Source organism: Seriola aureovittata, chromosome 15 (genome assembly GCF_021018895.1).
Source record: "Seriola aureovittata isolate HTS-2021-v1 ecotype China chromosome 15, ASM2101889v1, whole genome shotgun sequence".
NCBI lineage: Eukaryota > Metazoa > Chordata > Actinopteri > Carangiformes > Carangidae > Seriola > Seriola aureovittata.
Genome location: NC_079378.1, coordinates 23,182,459 through 23,204,370, shown reverse-complemented (window position 1 = coordinate 23,204,370; position 21,912 = coordinate 23,182,459). Strand labels below are relative to the sequence as shown.

Below are 21,912 nucleotides of genomic sequence, written 5' to 3'. Positions count from 1 at the left end.
TTTTTTATTTTTTTATTTTACCCTGAACAATGCACAGAAGCTAGTTTTTATGGGGTCATGTATAAATGGTTATAAATAGTGTTATGAGCATGCAGGTGATATTTTTTCAGTATCCCTGAATTCAGTGATATAAATTAGAGTAGGAGTGTAACGGACATGCTAGCAGGTCTTTGAGGCTGAATTTACAGTAGGAGCTGTGGCGCCTTGAGCTAAATGCTAACATCAGTGTGCTAACATGTTCACAATGACAATGCTAACACGCTGATGTTTAGCATGAATTATGGGTTTAGGTTTGAATCTTTGCCATATTGACATATCTTAGTTTAACGTGTTAGCATGCTAACATTTGTCAATTAAACACAAAGTCATTAGGTATAAACTAAAGCATTGGACGAAATACATTTTTGCTTGATGATGGTGAAGTTATTACAATTCATTCACTGGGCATCATGAATGTTTGTACAAAATTTCATGGAAATCCGTCTGATGGTTGTTGAGATGTTTCAGTCTGGACCAAAGTGGTGGACAAACCAACATCGCCAGCAGCTAAAACTACCAACCTGCCAGCTTTCTGAGCTAAATTAGTCTATGGAGGAGCTCAGTGTTTACTCAGCTGATGGACTTTGTCCTACATCTGCCACTCATTTAACTCATCTTAGAAATCACTCCGTCATGCAAGTTTAAGATCCTCTCAACAAACAAATCATCAGCTCATCCCCCTCATAGCTCTGCAGCTTTAATTAGGACAGAATATACACATTTCATCAAACTATGTTTGTGCATTTTGGAGAAGAGAATTTAAAAGTGACACATTACTTCTTAAAAAAATACTGTGGTTCATCAGCACAAAACTGCACCATCAGGTTTTCCAAATGTGACTGAGCAGTGAAGGTCATGCAGATTTGACCCTAATAGACATAAATAACATGATGCCCAGATGATGGTGAATTTAGCTTTCTGTGTTTTTGTGAATTAAATACACCCAATACTGACACTGCTGCTACTCTATAATCAAATCTTCCTGGATTGTAAATTAGGCTGATGTAATGTACAATGTCAATGCTCTCACGATAAACAAAAACAACATCAATTAATGTCTGAAATCTCCATTTTCCATCCTGACAAAGAAAGTGAATACAGAGCTGAGAGGGACTGTGGTCTATTTAGGCCATGAGACCAACTTGTAGAATCAGCAAGGCCAATGTGCTACTCTTCTGTTTCCAAGGGACAAGATCAAAATAATCCCAGCATTACATAACAAATCTGGCCCTAGTTTTTCCTTCAGTGACAGTCAGCTCAGTCACAGCACTGAAATTCAAGCTTCAGTTTCACATGAAAATGCACAGTGGATAACAAGGTGCTGCGCCTGCAATAAGACAGTATATGTAATTATTGCTGCTGAGAGATGTCTAGGACTCTCATGAAGGTCTGGACTGGAGTCATTTAGTAAACCTCCGCCTCTAATTTCAGCAATAACAAGCTTCAGCTCTAATTAGTACATTGTGTTTGATAATGTTAAAAAATATTAAGCAACAATCTGCACAGTATGGTTGTGCTCTGAACGTTCCCCTACATGTCAGGGCTATTTAGAAGAGTCAGCTAAGTATAATAGCGGATGCTCTCACCAGAAACTGTAGGTGCTGCTCCTCTGTGTGTTCCTCCTGATGGGAGGGGGTCGGGCTGAGGCCCGGTGAGGGCGTCACTCGCTGCCCCGACTCCTCCTCCTCTCCGGGAGTCCTCTCACACCTGGATGGAGCTTCATCTAATGCCACACACGGGGTCTCTCCTACAACCTGACAGGGACAGGACGAATCATCCAGTCACTCGCTTTACATGTACAGAGGTCATCTTGAAAAGCGAACATCCAAGCTCCTGCTCTGATCCTGAAAACATGACCAGCTAGTGAGAGAGGAGCAAACATGTGATTGTCATACTGTACAGCAACACTTAACGTTACACCCCCTGCTGTACGTGAGGGATTAGCAGCAAGCCTCCTTCCCAGTGGTCCAACTACAATCAATGAATAATCCAGGGGGAATCCCTCTATCCTGCAACATGACTGGAACTCATTAGCAGGAAGCCTGTCCTTTCTAATTAGGTTGCATGTAATGACTTGAATGTTTCACAGTAGGCTACTTTTTTTTTTTCAAACTAATTACAGCCACACGTTCATCTTTACAACTTGTATGATTTGTCTAACTGGGATCCAGGTGGGGGACAGGCTGACATTGGTTAGGGGTTAAGAGTCGGGAATCAGTATCTAATTTTAGAGCAAACCTACTTATGCTCAGAGTAGAACTGTGCTAGTGCAGCCAAGGCCATGACCCAATAACAGGATCAAAGGCACTCAGCCACGTGCTGCAAAGGGGATCTCTCCTTTACACTCTCCTTTCCTTTACATTGTTAGTCACTGAAAGACACATCACTCTAGACTTCAGGCACAGTTTCCACTGGGATCATCAGAGCAGGGCACGCAGAGATTCATAACCTGTCCTGACGATTTCTTGTAGGGGAACTATTAAACCAGTCAAACCCCCCGCCCCCACAAAAAACGTTTTTATACATGTTGTTTCAGATCAACATGTGTGGGACTGCAAAAAGTTTCCATTAGCTGGTAACGTCTATGGCTTTAAGATAAAAGATGCAACAGGAAAAGAAACAGTTTAACAAATCTGGCAAATTGATGATCTATGATCTGAGAGCAGTTGGCGTCAATTAGGTGAATTCTGTGGAAAATAGTTCATTTTAACTGATTGTATTTTTTCAGTCATGAAGAATAAATAAAATAAATAAACCTGGGATATTCTGTGACCACCGGTTTCTTTCTATTAAATATTTTTTTATTCTTTATTTTCTGTTTTACATTTCTCTAATCATATAACATGGATTTGGCTCGTACACCCATTCGATGCATACGATATCTGGTATTCATCCATGAAGTTAAAAGCTAAACTACCAAACAGTTCAACCTCTAAACACTGAATCATTCTGGAGTTGAGATATACTGAAGAGAATGAAGGTTCAGAGAGAGATGCAGTCCTACTGTAGTTCCAATGAATTATAAAAAGACTTCTGACATGATTGGAAAAGTTTTTTGGGCTGATGCGTGCAGTCATCTTTATTAAGATGTCACTTAAAGCAACCTGGCAATAACAAGACACAATGGCTTCTATAGAAGACAACCCCTCATTTCATAAAGCGGCTGATTATCATTGGTATTATTTAATACTATTCATACTAGTCATCCATTTCGCCAGTATACTGTAGTTTTATCCTCTGTGTTAGTTCCACAAGCAGCATATAAATCATGTGAAAGTTTTCCTCAGGCACCACACGGTTAAAAGTCTGTGGAATGCCTGTTTGTTAAATGTGCAGGTGTTTCATGTAGGTTTGTCTTCCTTTCACGTGTGTGGCAGTTTGCATCAGGGAGCGTGACGGTTTGGACACAGGAGACTTCAACATAGGGCCGATTACTCGTTGTGGCTGCTCAGCACCAATTCGGTGGCATGTCTGTGAAGTTAAGTGAGGCTATCCCTGGTTTAGCTTTTGGATAGGGGACCAGATGGTGTTAGTAGTGGTGACGAAGGGCCAGCAGGAGGCACTAATTCCATTGGCCCCTGTACAAAAACAGTGCACAGGAATGAAGGGCCGCAAACAAAGTGCTCTGCTGATTTTGGTGGCCATTAAAAGATCCCATCACATCCACCACAGATGCAGACGTGCCGGGTGGTGATCCTGGCAACGTTCCCGTCTTTGTACTTCTGCTTGTCGTGGTTAAACCAGTTGCTCTTCTTGTGATTCTTAATTAGCTTGTAGCTCCTCGTACCCATCCACTGGGCTGGCTTAAGTGTGTGGAGTTTGTTGCTACAGTCTGGCAGCCGTGCAGCAAAGTGGGAGTGACACATTAGTAAGATAAGATCCCTTTGCAAATCTGAACAAACCCCACCAAGCCCCCACCCTGTCCATGATTATCTCACTACTTTTGCAGGTCCTCTCATTTTCTTAACTCCTTCTTTGCACCTGAACTTTTTCATGCTATCACTGACATCTAATAATTATACATGAATACTTAGAATAAAAGTCATTGTGTTTACCTCTCTCTCTCAACAAGTTGAGATATTTTCATGTCACCAAACAACACAGTGATAAGACTCTATAATCGGTATGTCATACACTGCTATCAGTCTGCAGGTCAAATCCCCTAAAAGAGCAATCCTTTGTGTAAAGGGAATGTGAGAGCTCACAATGATGAGTTCATCGCAAATATAATCAGGGTTCAGGCGACGTGTGATATAATTTTGACATGGTTTTGCCGGATGGGCACAGAGGGGGAATATTACATAATGCCTCATTTATACAATGTTATGAGGAATAAAGGGACTGTCACGGAGAGCATTAGATCAAGGCTTAGGCTATTACGAATCATTTCAAAGGTTTATGTGCCAACACACTAACCTAACAAAACTTAGTGCGACCTAACAAGCTGCGCATGTTTTAGAGATTGCACTTGGTCATGGTGCAGTTGGTGTTTAAGTCTCTATTCTCATGTGGACAATTAAGAGAGAAGGTCAGCTGAGTTGAATGTTATTGCTCCAACAAATTTTTGTTTTGTCCATTTAGCATGCGCCATGTACAGTGGCAAAATGATTTTATATTTGGAAGCAAAATGAGAAAGCACTTTGCACATCGTGTTATTGACAACTAGGTTTGTTAGTGCAGGTTTGAGCAGCGATTCTTATTTATCAGAATTTATCATCCTTCAGATCATCACATGTACTTGAACCAGTGAAGGAAGGAATCACCAGTTTAAATCCTGCTACCAAACATCACTTAAACATCAGTTATCTTTAACGACTTCTATCAATTCAAGTATATGACGATATCTTAACGAGGGTGAAAGATATGAAAGGTATGACCACTCTGCCTCAGGAGTTAACAGTTTTGTTAATATAAAAAAAGGATTAAAATATTTTAATGAGACTATAAGATAAATAGATAAATCATGCAGCATACTGAGAATAATTTTGAGCTTGCATTGACTTAAACTGGTCACAGTCAATCAGTCAAGGTCAATCAATTAAAATAAATTACCATCTATAAGAAATTATAAGCAATAATTGCATTAAGCTAAAAACAGTCATTTTCACAACTAATCTGAACAACATCTGAACAATTCTAATAAATAAACACGCCCTCCTTTAAGGGAATGTTTCCCAGGGGTCACGGTTTTGTTTACATTTTCAGTGATTATTTTTTGAGGCGTGGTTCCTGACTTTGAGTAATGTCATGAAGCTGATGTCCTATGAACTGTTATAGTTAACTGCACAGTGACCTGCTGATGTACTGTGTCTGTGTTGGTCTTTCATTAAATATGAACCATTAACCAACCGGTCACTGTCCTGCGGAGGAATTTCTGGGCAAGTAAATACTAAAATCTAAGGATGCTACGGTTAGCATCCGCCTCTATACTAATATACTGACACCAGCTTTGAAAAGCTAAATATTAGACTGGGAAGAAGATTGTTTTTCTAAAATCTATTTTACCCACGAGTGTTATTGATGGCATTTCTGCTCAGTCAGCAGCTCAACACACTCAAACACACTTACACTGTAGACAAACACACTTTGGTCCTGAAGCCGCTGGAGTCAAATTAAATCAATGGGAATTTGCTGGTAGGACAGATCTGAGTTCAAATGTGCTGACTCCATAATTACTCAACACTGCAATTAATATAACATCAATTACAGCTAACAAGCATTAATATTCTATGGATTGAAGCTAAGTGAAGAGTTGTGGCGCTGAAATCAAACACACATAATATTTCTTGACGTGCACATCTGTTTTATTTAATAGAGGGATACAATTAATAACTTAAGTAATCCCAATTTATTAGTCAATATAACTTGAACATTTATTTTTATTTCATAACATGTATGAAATTCATTGAATGTATATTGAGCTTTATACTTGTTTACTCTTCAATCAAGCACTGAGTTCAAAGTCAGGCCAACATACAGTATAAATGTTGAATTATTCAAAGACTTTTGGCCTTGAAGAACATTTACAGCTTGATTTAATGTTCTTCTCTCTTCCTATATTCCCTTGATGTTTTATTTCAGTGCAGATTTTTAGTCAGATTTCACAGACTATATCTGACTTATCTTGCTTTAGTTTGTCTTTTGACTTTATGACAGACAGGTCAACAGGTCATAATGTGAAAACAGAGAACAATAGCAATTTGTTTAAACTTTGAAAACACAGAAGTTAAATGTTTTTCCTGCGTTATCTCTACAGATGTGCTCTTTGTGAACTAAGAAAGTTTATTTCGGGATTGATAAGTCTTGATAAGAATCTGCAAAAATGTGATTGTCGGCTTCTCAGCCAAACCTGTGTCTTTTAAAAGTGAAGAGACTCAGGGGGTGTGACAGAACTGATCTGAAATCATTTAACAGTGCATGTATGAAAACATAATAATGACAGTAATGGATATTGTAAATAATGAGTAAAGACTTAAATCCTGTTGGATGTGCAAAGACAGTCGTATAAATGATTATAAATAAGTGCCCTGATGAGGAATGCAGCCACGTCTAAAGTCTGTCCTCACGCTGAGGCCACAGCAGGTGACGCTGGATGTGTTTTTGTGAGAACCAAGTCCTTGATTAGAAGCTCGCCTCTACTTGCACACTGCTTCACACGGTGAGGTGCCATTGTGGACACTTCACACCGATGTGGTCCATGTTTGCTAAAGGATCAAGTACACCCTGGGCCCATGCGTACTAAAGCAGGGTCAGATCCCATTCAGCAGGCCCTGAATGCCATAAGCACATTGGTGTAATCCCTGCAGACTACTGAAACGGGTAACTGGATCACTTCTTTTAAAAGCACCTTAATGGATTGGCCTGGCCGTTGATTTTCTTTTTAATACGGAGCATATCGATGTCCACCAATCAAACGCTCTACCACCCTGTCACTAAGTCGGTCCATCTAAATTCTACATCTGGAAGCTCCAATATATGACTGTTACAAAACCGGGTTTCTGACCGGCTGCCCTTGACTAGGCCTCATGCATGTCCCATCTAATTTATAAGAAAGTAGCAGTCTCATCACAGACCAGGGGGGATTTTAAACAGAATTCACTGACACGAATATTAAAAAAACAACAAGACCTAAATGAAAAATCCCCTGCGAGTCATACAGTAGCACCAACACGGGGCATGTAACATATCAATAATCTTCCAGAATAAGCGGGTAGTTTTAATATCTGACACAAATGCAACACCCGCTGCCTTCAGCCAATTCTCTCACACCCCCGGGTTCGTCATGACACTGATTAGTTTTCAGTGTTAAGTCCCAACTTTGAGTCCTGCACGGCTCCAGCCTCACATCCAAGCAGACACATATGAGGTTAGCCAAGGAGAACTACAATGGACCAATGAGACATTTACACACACAGAGACAACAAAACTCAGAAGACGACCTACCCCCTTCGTGTGATCTGTGGCAACGTCAAGGCTTCCCTTGGCCTGCTAGTTATCCAGAGCAGGGCGAGATAGAAAAGTCTCTAGTGCGGCTGGAGTCTTACCTACCACCCAAAACCCTCTCACCGCTGCCACAGCAACAGAGAGCGGATTACTGGACTGTACCATTCTGTTGTTAGAGGGGATTAGAGTTCACACAACATGGCCCCTTTCTGGGTGTGCGCGTGCCACTGGGAGTGCGTGTGTGCGTCCCACAAACGAGAGATTACCACAATCGGCATTCTCATTTGAGCTTCGCAGGCAGATAATTTTACTCTACTTCACAGGCAGTGGAGAATTTTACAAAAAAAAGAAAAAAAAAAGAAACTAGATGTATGCCTTTAAAGTGACGTAAACTCATATAAATAAACTGAAATTGTACCTTTAAAATCTACCTCTCAAAAGGACACCGGTGAAACATTACAGATGTTCACTGGTGTGGCTAAATAAAATGTTACAAATACAAATAATACCCATACTGCATTATGTAACCTATTCATATTGTTTATGACACTGTATATGTGCAATTTAAAATGTTTTGGCCAGTGACTGATCTATCTATTCGCCAGTGAAGAACTGTTTCTAAGAACTGAACACAGAGGAGATCAGTAGTACATGCACAGAGGATCGGAGCTGTTGACTTTGGTATCTTTGATCAGGCCCAAGTTCAAGACAGGGAATCATCTCATTATGGCTTGTGGCAGATTAGTATCGAGTCCAACGACAAGCCATTATATAACACTGCACAACAGCATCCATGCCAACATAAACATACACTAGGTTTTAGAAAAATGTTACAGTACCAAACAACGTATGATCCCAACTACACCGCAGCACCGATGCCCTTGATGCTCCCGGGTGGAAACACACGATCTGTGCTCAGTTGTCATCACACACTTCAACCTCAAATAAGCTGAAGTATCATCACAGCAGAAAGTCCTACAGTTTCTACACTTTGACACCGACTTAGGTCACAATGTTTGGATCATTTTTGTCTGTTTATTTACAGTAAAAAAGATCCTCGCTACACAGAAACTATGATGGAATTTGCTGAGCCACTGCTATTTTGATCTGAAGTCTAAAATGATTTGATGTCAACCGGTTTTAGTTTGGACAGACAAGGTTCCCATATTGAAGTCCCCTAAGACCAACAGAGGTCAGTGTAGAGCTGGAGCTGTGCTCTGACATGAGGGGGCGACTTTACCTTCTCCTGCCCCTCCTCCCTCTCAGTTTCGCCATACTTCTCGGGGCCACTGGGGTCGGGACTATGGTTGTGCTGCTGGGTGGACGACGTGACGGACAGCTGCCTCTGGAGCCGCAGCACCTCCCTCTGAGACTCCCTGAGAAGCCTCTCGAATTCCACTCTGCCAGATGGAACCGGGGAGCCCTGCGCCGACATATACACGTGCATTAAAGACAGCCACAAGATAATGACGTCATCAACTCAGCTTATAATTATTACTACATTATTATTAAGAATGGTCATCTCAATCAATTCATCTGTAATTATGTGCATTGTGATCCAATCATATTTTCTTTACAATGTAGAAATGACTTCAAAACACAAAAACAGAGTTTAATAAAGTGTAAACAGTTGTCATTTAAAAAACAGTCTAAAAGCATCAGAAGAAACCAAAACAAAAACATGCAGTGAAGCTGTAAATCTGATCTGGACAATACGTTTTAATATTTAAATTCATCTTGAGTGAAGCACTTTACCCTCCCTCCCTGTCATTTCTTATCACACGGTGAAAATGTGTTTAGGCTGAATAAGAGATCCGGCACAGACATCATTACTAGATCAATGCACAGTTCACCCTGTGAGACCCTTCATTATTAAACACAACAGATGTTCACATTCAGGAGTATCAGCTTTTAAGTCACTGGACCAGTAATTAAAAACAGGCACTTAGAAAGGCAGCCTATTCCTGCACTGTCATCTAGACATCAGCAGTGACGCAGCCCTTGTAATACGGGCTTAGCAGGGAGTTAGGATGAGTAGTGCCCATGTTGTCCAGCAGAGAGCAAGCTTGTGGCATTATGAGCCTGTGTAAGGGGGGGAGGGATGTGGTTCTGTGGCAAAGAAGAGTAAATACGTGGAAGATCAATGACGCTCAGAGTTATGTTCAGAAGAGCAGTGGTCGAAACTTGTCTTTCTGTTAAGAAGTCCAAATTCATGACTGAGCAAACTAGTTCCTGAGGAGTTGTGTCATTAAATACCTTCGTGGTTCCCAGTCGTGCCTCCAGCTCTCTGCACTCCTGCTGTAGGGCAGCGATCTCTTTGTCCTTAGACAACAGTGCATCAGCGTGCTGGGCGAGGTCGCGAGCTCGCTGACGGGCAAACGCCCTCTTGTACTGTTCCACTGAGCCGGGTCTCATCAGTGACGGGGAATTCACCTGTGCAAGAACGAGAGAGGATTTCAGAGGCAAAGTCTCATTTTGGCAACAAGCAGTGGAGCAAGTTAACTGTAAAAGATCCCTGATTCGATTCATTTTACTTTCTGATGGTGTAGTTTAAACAGAGGCCACACTGCACGGCCTTTCAGTGAGCAACAGGAGGTGAGGAGGGAAAAGGTGCACAGCGAAAAACACAGCAGCCAGTGACCGTGGCAGCAGGACAGAGAGAGGTGGTCCTCGCATTGTTTGCTAGATGACTGTGGCACTTTGGGCAGATTAAGAGGCTGGAGGCTCTTTCCCTTTCAAGATCCCTACTCTGTTGTGCTTCAAATACTACTTCAGACTTCAAAGAGAAACATCGTGCATCACGCAGCTTTTCATTAGAGTACTCCCACGATACTATTTAATTGTAGTGGATTAGATTTCATCACGGTGTTGATGTCGAGTTTAAGAGATACTCATCAACCCAATGAAGAACAAAATCACATCTGACTTGTAGGTTGATACTTTCTAAGAAGACTTGGATCTTCTAGGAGGAATGTGTATGCTGTCAATAAAAAGGATGCTCAGAAATGCTGCATAAACCTTTCCACCTATTAAAAAGTAGTCAGGGATTAAAGCTACATGTTTTGCTGATGCTACTGTAAATTTTAGTGTTTTTATTCTGTCAGTGCAGCAAATAGCTGTCTAACAAGCTGCTGCATACAGAGAGAGATTTAACCAGCCCATTACTAAATGTATACTCATTAGATTTTTAATCCTTTGAGCTGGAAAATAGAGGTTGATGTTCGGGTCTATGCAGAAGAACAGATGATGCCTAACTAGTAAGCCACGTTTAAACAAGACAACCACAGTATAAGACATGTCCATCTGGCGATGCTGCCATCGCATCAGGTTTTAAAATGCTGAGTTAAAGACGCGTCTCATGAGGAATGTAAATGTTTTAAACCGCCAATCATCGTGTTTGATCTTTGTTCACGTCTTTACTACATCTCTTTTATATAAGAGACTAGTTGGACGTCCTGCTGAACAGTGAGGTCATGTAGCTATTCTAGTGATGCATTAAATTATTCAATAGGGTGCTGGTATTTTTTCAACAAGGCTCCCATTCATCACATGCTCAACTATTCTATTCAACTCATTACCGAACATTATGGTGATGTGGTGATTTGGATGGTGGTGCTAGATAATGAGTCACTCCCAGCATTTGGGTCAAGTGCAATTGCAAATAGGCTCAGCAGTTCGCTGTGAAAATGTTGGAGGTTTTTTATTTGTGTGGGGGGGGTTTACCACTCTGAGGTTGGCCTCCTGCAGTTTTCGAGCTCTCTCTTCAAGCCTCTTAGCAAGAACAGCCAGTTCTGTGTTCTTCCTCCTCAGCCGCCTGACCTTCTCCTCTGTCTCTGGGGCGCTGCTCTTCCGCTAAACACACGGGAAACAAACATCATCATCATCATCACACATCGCCTGCAGCAACGGCTAACACACCAACGGCAAGTCACACGACAGTTATTCAGGAAGGCTTATTAGTGGTTTAATATCATCGGCCTGTGTTGACAAGTGAACATTCAGGAGATGCTTGGGGAGAGACCAACACGCCGTATATATATATATATATACAGTATATACAAAGTGAACTAATGACTGTGAAAAGAGAAACTTTCCGCACCAAACTGAAACAGTGCTGTTGCAGTTTCATGTCTGTTCACCTGCCCTACTTTCTAGGAAGCCTTCAGTCACAAACTGTTATTTTTAGTCTTACCAGCAGGCCATTCTCCTCCCTCAGTGTGGTGCAAGTCTTCTCCAGCTCATCAAGGGCTCGCAAGAGTTCAGAGTTCTGACGTACCAGGAACCCGTAGTCAGTACCATTCTGAAAAACACGCACAGCAAAAACAGAAGAACGGTTTACTGGCTACTACTGTCTTTTTTTTATTTTTAATTTTTTTATAAAACACAAGGACACACAAGAGCATTGCTGTGGGGATCAGGGATCGATTTTCATTTCTATAGAATTGCTTAAATCATGTCCCGTCTGTCACTTGCAGAAAAAGCCTTCCTCTGCTGTCAGCCGTTGTTTATACAGCACTATCTAATGGTGGCTGACAGATGACAGCCCACTGAAAAGGCTTTTCATTAGACCAACTCAATCAGTCTACCACAGGCTCTGAACATCTATTATACCACACTAACTCAGCATAAGAAGAAAGCTCTCACATCGCACTATGGAGAGAGGAGGAGAGACGGAGCAATCACACTGAGTGAAGTCAGACTCTTTTTTTGATTTTCATTTTATATAGCTGCTGTTGTTATAGCTTTTAAACCTTATTCTGATGGACCGTGAGAATAGAAATACACAGTAAAATAATTGAGAAAAGGCATCCAACTGGCTGTCCAACCTGGTGTATATTCAATGACTGTATTCAGTTGTCATGTATTGAAATAAATACACATGATGAGGTTTTAGAGTAGTTTTATACGGTACAATGGTCCTGGGTGATGCACTAATAAGCTTGTTATCTGGTGAGCTTTTTGTGACGGGACAGCTGAACAAAGCAGCAGTCAGTGTGGCAGATAGTCAATGTGGTGATCAACACTGTCATGGGCGCTTATCATCCATGTGGAGGAAACGTGGAAGTGGTGATACCACTGTGCCTCGGTGCCTCTGTGTCAGGGATGCTCTAATTGAGCTCTGCGGCACAGAGGGACGGGCTGAGAGTGGACCTGGCACACATGAATGTAATGGCTGCAGAGAGAGCAGATGGACAGACAGGGCAAACAGATAAGCTGGAGGTGAGGGGAGGGTTTGTCCTCAGAGTACAACACATTCGCCAAAAACAGTCACCTAGAGTGACTTTGGCTGGTTACGTATGAGAAAGCAATTATTGTTGAGACAGGTAATACTGCTGGGTGATACCTGTCAGTTTGACTGGGGAGAAACATGCAGGATGTCCCTCCCTGCAGCTACTGCAGCTCACGCACAGATAAAGAGAGGAGCGCTGTGGTGGACCACGCACTCTAGTGTCTCAGTATGACAAAAGCACACAGATGGCTCCACATGTGAAACACCAGTAAACCTTTAGATGTGCTCCATTACTGTAGGTCTCCATAATACTGTTGGGAACTCATTATTAACCTGAAATAACCCTCTGCCACAATAACACTTTTATAACAGCACAGAGAGTAACGTTATATTAAACATCCTGATGACATGGTACATTAAAAAAAAACAAAAAAAAAAACATCATGTAGCCATCATCTTGTGAGATTATGTTGTCTTGGTAACGGCAGATGATGGGTGATCTGGTGGCTCCCTGGAGGGTTTTTTAATGCTCCTGTACCTGTTGTTCGAGTCAACACTAATGACCAGCTGTTTACTAAACCAGCAGCTGAGGCTCCTGTGTGTTTATCTTCCAGTACAATTGTGATGGTAACACTGGACATCCTGTCGGAATATTTAGTTCGTAGGTTACAAACTCGTGCCAGAAAGACCATATGGTTTCAGGGTAAGACCACACAGACGAGCAGACACAATGAATGAAATGATTAACACATGATCTGGTGAGGAAATAAAGAATAAATTAAAAATGTAAATGAAGTAACATGATAAAATAAATCATGTGCAAAGATCCATATCAAGAAAGCACAAGTTTAAGAAAAGTGAAGGGAAATAGTTATAAATAAATACTGTCAAAGTTACTTGTAAAAATCTGCAACTATTATCTGCAGGTGCAGATGTTTAATTAACAGTATTCATAATCATCACAGGTACTGAGTTAGCAGGTACATTCTCCTTAAATTTGACTGCTCCTTGGACATAATGTGACGCCAGCTAAAACACTGTGAGACATAATTTCATCTCATTGTTCTGTTTAAGCATGACTGCTACTGAAGCTATTACATCACCTGAGAGAATAATTATCTCTCTGTCTGTGTGGCAGGTTTTATTGTTAGTGGCGGAGCCCAACACTCCCGCACTGGATTCAGACACAAGGGAAGAAAAGTCAAATGACACATACATGTAATCCAGTGCAATTTCATCTCATCAATATCAGCCCCACTCATCACTGTTCACTCTCCTTCCACCATGTGAGAGCTGCATAACGTTTCTGTTCACGTGAATGGATTGTTTTATTGCTGCTGCTTCAAATTAAAAGCATAAAATTGGCAAATCACAAGGGCCTTTTATTGCAGAGGACCCACAGGAAATGCAATGTGTTTGTCACCATGGTTAGTACTGACCTCTCATTAGTTGTTTCCTTTCTTTGTAATAAAAGAAGAAATAAACTGTTATAAAGATAAACATAAAGTAGGAGAGCTGCCTGAAGTAAAATGAAGATAGAAACTTTTGTTAATGGGTCATTTGGCTTATTCTTGATTCTGTTGGACATTGTTGAGACATTTGGAGCTTTTATTTTTATAACATGAACAAGTAGCTTTTGTAAAACATCCATTCATACTCTGCACATTCTTCTTTCTGGTCAGGATCACAGGTGGGATGGAACTTGAAGGTAAGAAATGACCAAGTTTAACAAACGGCTAACTCACGCACACACACACACACACACACACACACACACACACACACACACACACACACACACACACACACACACACACACACACACACGCATCCCTATAATACAGTGTGTGAGACCCTCTCTCCTCATCCTCTTAAGATGATGTATTAGGGCACACAGAGAAACTGCAAACAGAGATGAACAGCACTTCATGACCAGACCATTTGCTTTGCTGATGTTAGATGAATTTCTCAGGGACGCAGGGACTCTGCTTATTCACCTCTCTGGGTTTGATTTATTTCTTGTAGTGTAGTGTCAGGGGTAAGGGTCTGCTCTAAGTGCAAATATCAGGTTCATTCTTAAAATCTAGTCACATGCAATGTTTCTCTCATGTGAGTATGCTGCATTTTAGACACATTTAAAATGCATGAAGACACAAAACAGTGTTACTCCTACTGTAACTAATATCTCCTTACAATATCACATTAATTAGAAGTTCTTTAGGACAGGCTGAACATTAATACCACAGCGTAATGAAAACAGCTGAAATGAGACACAAAAAACTCTGTAGTGAGAAAAATGAAGATGTTCCTCTTAATATTGAATTTCCTTTCAGTTGGGACACCTGCATCATGCTGTGTTGCAAGCACAGGGAGTGACAGTGGTAATAAAAACTAAAAATAAAAGAATTTTAAAAATGGTACTCTCTCTAAAGAAGACTTCGTATGCACCTCAGCCGAGGGAGGGGGAATGTTACGCTGCTCCCAAGTAAGACAGTAGCAACAGCAAGTTACCCGAAGGCAAACGGAGACACCATTTACACTTAATAACACAACTCAGTTTCATTAAAGCGATGCTCACACTACAGCTACCCGGAGCAGAAATTGTTGCAATCCAAGTTTGTTTTCCAGACCTGCTGAGGAGATGTTATTGGAAAAAACATAACGCTGTGCTTCGTTGCCTCTCCCAAACATAAAAGGGGCAGAGTGCTAGCAAACATTCTTTAAGGATTCAAAGAAAGGTAGCGTAGCCTCAGCTCTCAGATGAACCTTTGTGTCCTTGAGAGTTATTTTACCATCAGTCAGAGGAGTCAGCCGGTCCCAGTGTCCGACTCTTCCTCTCAGGACAACGATGCTAAAGCCCAATCAATCACCTCACAGGAAGGCCAGCCAGAGTGAACTCAGCCTCCGCCCGCCTCCATTCTGATTCTAATGATCTTGGAGTCCGTCCATGTCTTGTAATTGTTCCCTGGGAATCATAGTGAAAATACACCGAAGGCTTTTCTTTAAGCATGAGGTAATGCTGGCTTCTTACAAACTAAAACCCACCCTGCTCTTGCTTCTCTCGCTGCCACAGAAAAAGGCTGCAGGTGGCGAGGTCCACTCAAGGCCAGTGTATTAGCATTCAGCCAGAACGCCTCTCTCACAGCAGTGCTGTTTTCACATGGGCCTGGCTCAGGGAGCAAGGCAGATGTAACTCAGTAGAAGGAGGGCAGGGGTCTCTACACAAACGTCTGTCAGGAGAGCCTGAGCCTTGGGCAGGGCAGATGGGCCAAATGGAGCCATCTCGCTGTGATCTGTTTGTATGTCTGCAATAACTGCGGATACAAGCAGACCATAAAAAAAACACACTCACACCACATACACACTTCTTACCATAATGGTCCTGCAGGGTCTAGAACACACTGTCATGTACTACGACAATTTATAGCATTTTTAGTTCAACATTGGGGCTGTCAGTGTGGACAAGCTGATTATTCTGTTTGATTGTGAAGCTGTGAAAAAGTATTTTGTTTGCATTTATAACTTGTTAAGAATCCATTTGAAATTCCAAGTAGGACGCGATTATGCAAAAAGAACAACACAGTTATCCGGTGTTACCCACTCATAGTCCTGTTAGAGTGATTTTGCTGTGAGGGCTCTCGCAGCTGATAAAAGCAGGGTGGATGAGCCTTTACTGATTGGTGGTGTGTGACACATTTAGTGCTGTGAAAAGCCTCATTATTTCATTAGAAAAACATTCTTTGATGCTTTTTTCCCACTTAGAAGAGTTGAATCCCTTTGGGCTTTTCTAATGACCACAAAGAAAGTTTTACTATCAGGTCTATAAAGCTTGTCAAACAAAGCCTCCTTTCACACAAATTCATTCACCTACAGTGACATTGAATTTTCTGTACAGGAGATCTGTACGTGTGAACGATCCAGATAATTGAGTCCAACAACGTTTGCAGGTTCCACTTGTGAAAGGGACTTTAAAGCTCAAAGTACGGCCGCAGAAGGTCAGACCCCCCCATCACATGGCTGTCACAGTTTGGCAGGTGGCTCCGGGAGCAGCATGTGTTACTGACCTTGAAAGCACAAACAACCTGAGCCACGAAGACTCATTTTAATCTCATTTATTATACAACAGAGTTTTCGGAGACAAGTTAAAAAAAACCTGAGTTATGAACCGGCATAAAAGAGACACTTCACAGGTGACTTGTTATAAACGATCTCACTCCATTACTTTCACTGCGAGTAACAAGCCGACACTGACGAGTCTGAGCTTCGTAAAGAGAGCAGGCTACGGTGCCGCTTGATTATCTGGGTCAGTTGCTGTTTTATATGCCACCGAGGGCCTGAATCAAAATGTCTTAGGGGTTTTCTGGAATTCATCCTCTTTGTCGGCATCTTGTCGGCAGCACTATAAAGTCGAGATACAAGTATGGAGAGACTAAAATAAAAATATCAGATAGAAACAACTGATTTATGACTAAGTTTAATTAAATTGGACAGTGTGTGTCTTATTTGGAGCTTGTAAACTGCTCATACAGGGAAAAACAATATGGGTTAAAGGTTCGGAGAAGGTTAGACATTTACTGATGCTCGTGGAAGACTGTATGTGTTCTCACCGCGTCAAATGTTTGTTTTGTTAAAACTACTAGTAAATTATTCTATTTATATTTAAGTCATTCGAATAATCTTCTGTTTAATTCTTCCTGATCTGCTACAACCCTGTATCTTTCTTTTTATGTGATGGAAAATGAACGTTGAGTTTCATGCTGTTTGCAGAAAACACTGCTTTCACCACTGCAGTGTTAAGAATATATCTTCAGTAGGATTTTGAAGAAAAAATACATTCGCAAAAACTGTTGAAAAAAAAAAAGTAAGAAGACTACAAATGGCTGCAGTGAAAGGAAAACAGCAGAAGTGCATTTTCTGTCATGTTGCTGACACACTAAGACGACTTTAGTTACAGCACCTATCAAGAAAAAAAGAAAAATTAAATAAATCATTAAATGTTCAGAGGCTCGCTCTTACATATTCATCAGGTCACACAACCAGATTATCCTTTTGTCTGGGATTCACGGCGAGCTTTTGTAAGGCGTATGGAAACGTCTACAGTCTGGTTTCACAGAAACACCAACATCAGCATTTTTAGCTGACAGCTAGAAATCCCCCACTGTAAACCTCTAAGGAGACAGCGAGACAAAGGCACAGGCATGCACACAGGAGCACGACACAAACACACGCTTCGCCATTGTTAACTCCTTTGGACGTGATAATTGAAGTAGAAGTATAAAAGCTAGAATCTGTCATTAGTGTACAACATCTTTTCAGCCAAAGTCAATACAGTTTGTATTACAACTGAAACCAGTCAATCTACAGTCTAATGCTAAAGCAATATGCTCAATCAAACCATCAATCAATACACCACTAATAAAACGGCTTGTGGATTGGGACTTCAACATATGAAAACCTTTATTTACACAGGCTGTTAGTTGTTCTTCTGCCGTCCTTAGAGAAGCAGCTCAGAGCTTACTGCTGGCTGGATGGAAAAAGGATAACACTTAGTAGCAACTGAATAAACAACAGTTATATACACGATTGGAAATCAGTAGCTTTGCTGCCTGAGTAGTTAAAGAATGTGAGGCCCAGCAGGAACACTAACATTAAGATACATTTTTTCCATAGGATAATCTTCTCTTTTTTTTATTGCAGTGCACGTCAACACTGGTATCCTGCTCCGGTTCCACTGGAGGCAGCTTCTGTCTAAGAAGAATGTGTCTGGTTATGATCATCTCTATATTTTTACTCTGGCTTTTCATAAACTGTAGATTCATTCTGATAAAACCATTAACAATGCACAGCCTGAAAGTACCTGCTGATGAGTTTTATCCAGCAGCGTTGCACAGAGGATTGGTATGAAGAAGACAGTCTGCTGAATCTGGAAATGTGCCTTAATTAATCCAGGCCTCGTCTGCTGTCGGCAATAATAGAAGGGGAAAGGCTTCCTCCCACAGACCCGATCCTCAAACACCACATGTTCGGAGAAATGACTCCTGAACACAGTTTAATTACCAGCAGAGGCCAGAAACAGAAAAAACAATATGCAGTATGCAACGGCCACCCTCCCACTATAGTGGATAGTAATGGACTTGACAATATCAGTGAAGTGTTAGTTTAGAGTCAAATCAATGCCACTCTTTATCTCTGTCTGCTGCATCAGTGGTTTTCTATTGACATTTCCTGAAGAGCTCTGCTGTCAAACATCTTCAAAAGACATGAAAAATCTCATTTACTTGACGACCACCTATCTCCTGTGGTTCGACACTGCAGAGCTCCTTTGCTCTAAGACGTGTCATTCTTATATGCTGGTTGCAAACGCCTTTTCCAAACCTGTTTTATTCTAATTACTGTGATCAAGGCAGAAATATCCAGATTATTTATAGGACTAAAGAGGAAGCTATGGCATTGCTTTCATTTCTCATGGCCGTTATCTACAACTGTCTTGAACAAAGAAACAGAAAATTATCTGTGTAGAAAAAACTACATATAGAAAGAACCACAGAGCCGTTTGTGGCCTGAGGTGCTTTATTAACAGCCGCTCTCTCCCAATACTCATATATAAGTCATGAAGAAGCTCTCTTAAGTGTCCTCTCAAACCCCCTCCTGTATTTATCACGACTCATCTCCCCGGGGTACCTGACGGTGACAGATTAGGGGGTCTCTCATACAGCGTTAGAGAACAAAGAGCCAACACGAGACACCCCTTTACTCCCCCACAGGCATCCAGCAATTCCACCTCCACCACACCTTGTACATCGTCCTCTGGGTGAGGTTGTGCAAAAATAAAAATGCACCGTCTGGAAATGCATGCTAGCGCCTAGAATATAATATGTGCATACATTTCAGCATATAACCTTTATGTGGTGTGAACTGTCTTAGAGACTGTGGAAGCCCTGATGCAACCGCATGTCATGGTGTATTCTCATGAAGCGACGTGCTAATTCATCTGTTACGCCAGTAGTGATTTCACGCTTAATCCAAGTTAAGAAATCAACATGGAAGACACGGTCACTATGTTTTAGCATCTGTAATGAACAAGTCATCCCTTCAGCTTTCAGATCTTCCATTATAACACCGTCCCAACGACACAGTAATTAAAATCCATACTAACATGGCCGCCTCATCATCTCATAGTCCGCAAAATAAAAATGTCACAATCCCCTGAGCCTCCAAGGGCTTAATAAGGTGTCAGACATGCAGGGAACATCTGGCTTTTTAAAAGTCAAAGGATGAACGGGAGGAGGGGTCGCCAAATTATTCCTCTTAGTGCAGTGTCAGCGGAAACGGCACTGAAACAGACGGAGTGTAGTGGAGATGATTTGTTTCTCCCCAGACCCTCCACAGGCTCGATGCTGAGAGCTTCCAAAGAATATAACCCTTAATCTTGTCAAAGAAAATTGCATATGCACAGAAGCCCTCTTTGACCCCCCCCCCATCGTTACAGAGACAACTTAATTTGTGGTCTAACACAACAGACACACAGTCAGAAATGGTTTTACTGAACCTGCTTTAGCATTTTAAACCACATCAGTCATTATGTAAGGAAGACACATTATTTTGGCCGTCTTTGTTGGTTCCTTTGCTACTTTGTCAACATAGTCACATGTGCAGATGAAAAGCTATATCAAACCAACCCTACAATGGAGTCACACGGTGGCTGCATCTGTGTCGTGGATTAAAAAGCATGTGCGACTGAGGTCAAACTGCCCTTTGTTAACTGGAGCTTTGTTAAAAACAATCAAAGGGAGCCAATGGCAAATACAGGCAATACCATCTAGCCAATTTCATTCTACAGATTGGGCTGACCTCCCCAAGCCAGTACGCACTCAGCCAGACGTGGAAGTCCCTAAAATTAATTGAAAAAAATTCATTCCACCACCAGCCCCACCGGGGACTTGTCGCCGCTCTTGATGTTGCCAAAAAATCACTCCTCCTACTCCGTCACTGTCATCACGGCAGCCAGCGTCTCATCACCCAGAGCTAAAGTGATAAAAGGCTGAAATATTAACCCGGATGTTTCCACCGTGGAGACAAATCCTTAGTGAACACCGGGAATTCCCTTCACCTGTATCGCCATCGTACTTCTGTCTACTTAGGAGTGCACCGTTTGCGTATTTGTCTGCGATGTAACAAAATATTGATTGAACTGTCCTTGACACCAGGAGTTAACATTACCTCAAATACACTACATTAGGTAGCATCTCGTTTATAGGCAACACTCAAAGCAAAGGAAATAGGTTGACCTTGAAAACACAGTGTATCTGTCTGTGCTGTACGGATCATGTTCTAGAAGTAGGCTTAGCCACAAGGACTAAAGCTGGGAAGTTAGTTTCTACACAACAAAATCCTTAACAACACACTCTCGCTCGCACACACACACACACACACACACACACACACACACCGTCTAGGACAGGACAGAGGGTCTAGACAGTCAATAATTCTCTGACAATAATCTTGCACCATTCAAATAATTGAGCACTACCACAGCAAACCTTTACAAGTCACGTTCAATAAATGTACATCTGGCAGCAGCACTTCTGTAATAAAAGGCCAGAGTGACCTTTCTTGACATTCAGTGGGCCAACAGAATGAGTCTCCTTTTCCTCCTCCAGGCAGAAAGCATTTCCCATTGTGAGCGGGAGCACAGGTAATGGGGGTAATGGGTTTAATCTCGCCAGCAGTTTGGGCCCAGGACCAAATAAAATGTCACAGACAGCAGAGAGTTGTTGGAAGACTCCAAATATGTACCAGTCTGAGTGCAGGAGAGTGAAGGTAAACACAACAACGCTTTATGACAGCTTTATTCACATTTCAAACGTCACAACAGCAAATCAGTGCAACACTAAGCAACACTAAGCAACACTTGCTAGTAAATGCCTGAGAACCTGCTCTACAGTCTCTACTCTGTAGGGCTGGGCGATACGACTTCAAATCAATATCACGATTAATTCAAACCTTTCACCTTGATTATGATTAATGAACAGTTACCATGGCGGTTTTCTGTTTCCCTCCTTTTTTTTGAGCCATGCGCTCTTCATGTGATTGTGTCCAAGTGATTAAACAAACTGGTGGTTGAATAGCAACCTTTGGTTGCTATTCATGTTGCATTCACCACTGTTCATGGGACTGATCAGACCCGATCAGGAAGCAAG

General features: G+C 41.6%; 1 protein-coding gene across 8 annotated transcripts in view; it reads right to left on the bottom strand.

The window, feature by feature from the left end:
- Positions 1-21,912, bottom strand: part of LOC130182287 (RIMS-binding protein 2) — a 61,532-nt gene that overhangs the window by 25,063 nt on the left and 14,557 nt on the right. For all 8 annotated transcript variants that reach the window (XM_056397091.1, XM_056397095.1, XM_056397097.1 and 5 more), the window contains 5 exons: positions 11,675-11,782; positions 11,206-11,334; positions 9,739-9,915; positions 8,723-8,905; positions 1,626-1,793 (listed from right to left, as the gene is read on the bottom strand). In XM_056397091.1, coding sequence (XP_056253066.1) covers positions 1,626-1,793; positions 8,723-8,905; positions 9,739-9,915; positions 11,206-11,334; positions 11,675-11,782 — 765 coding nt within the window. The remainder of the gene's footprint in view (positions 1-1,625; positions 1,794-8,722; positions 8,906-9,738; positions 9,916-11,205; positions 11,335-11,674; positions 11,783-21,912) is intronic.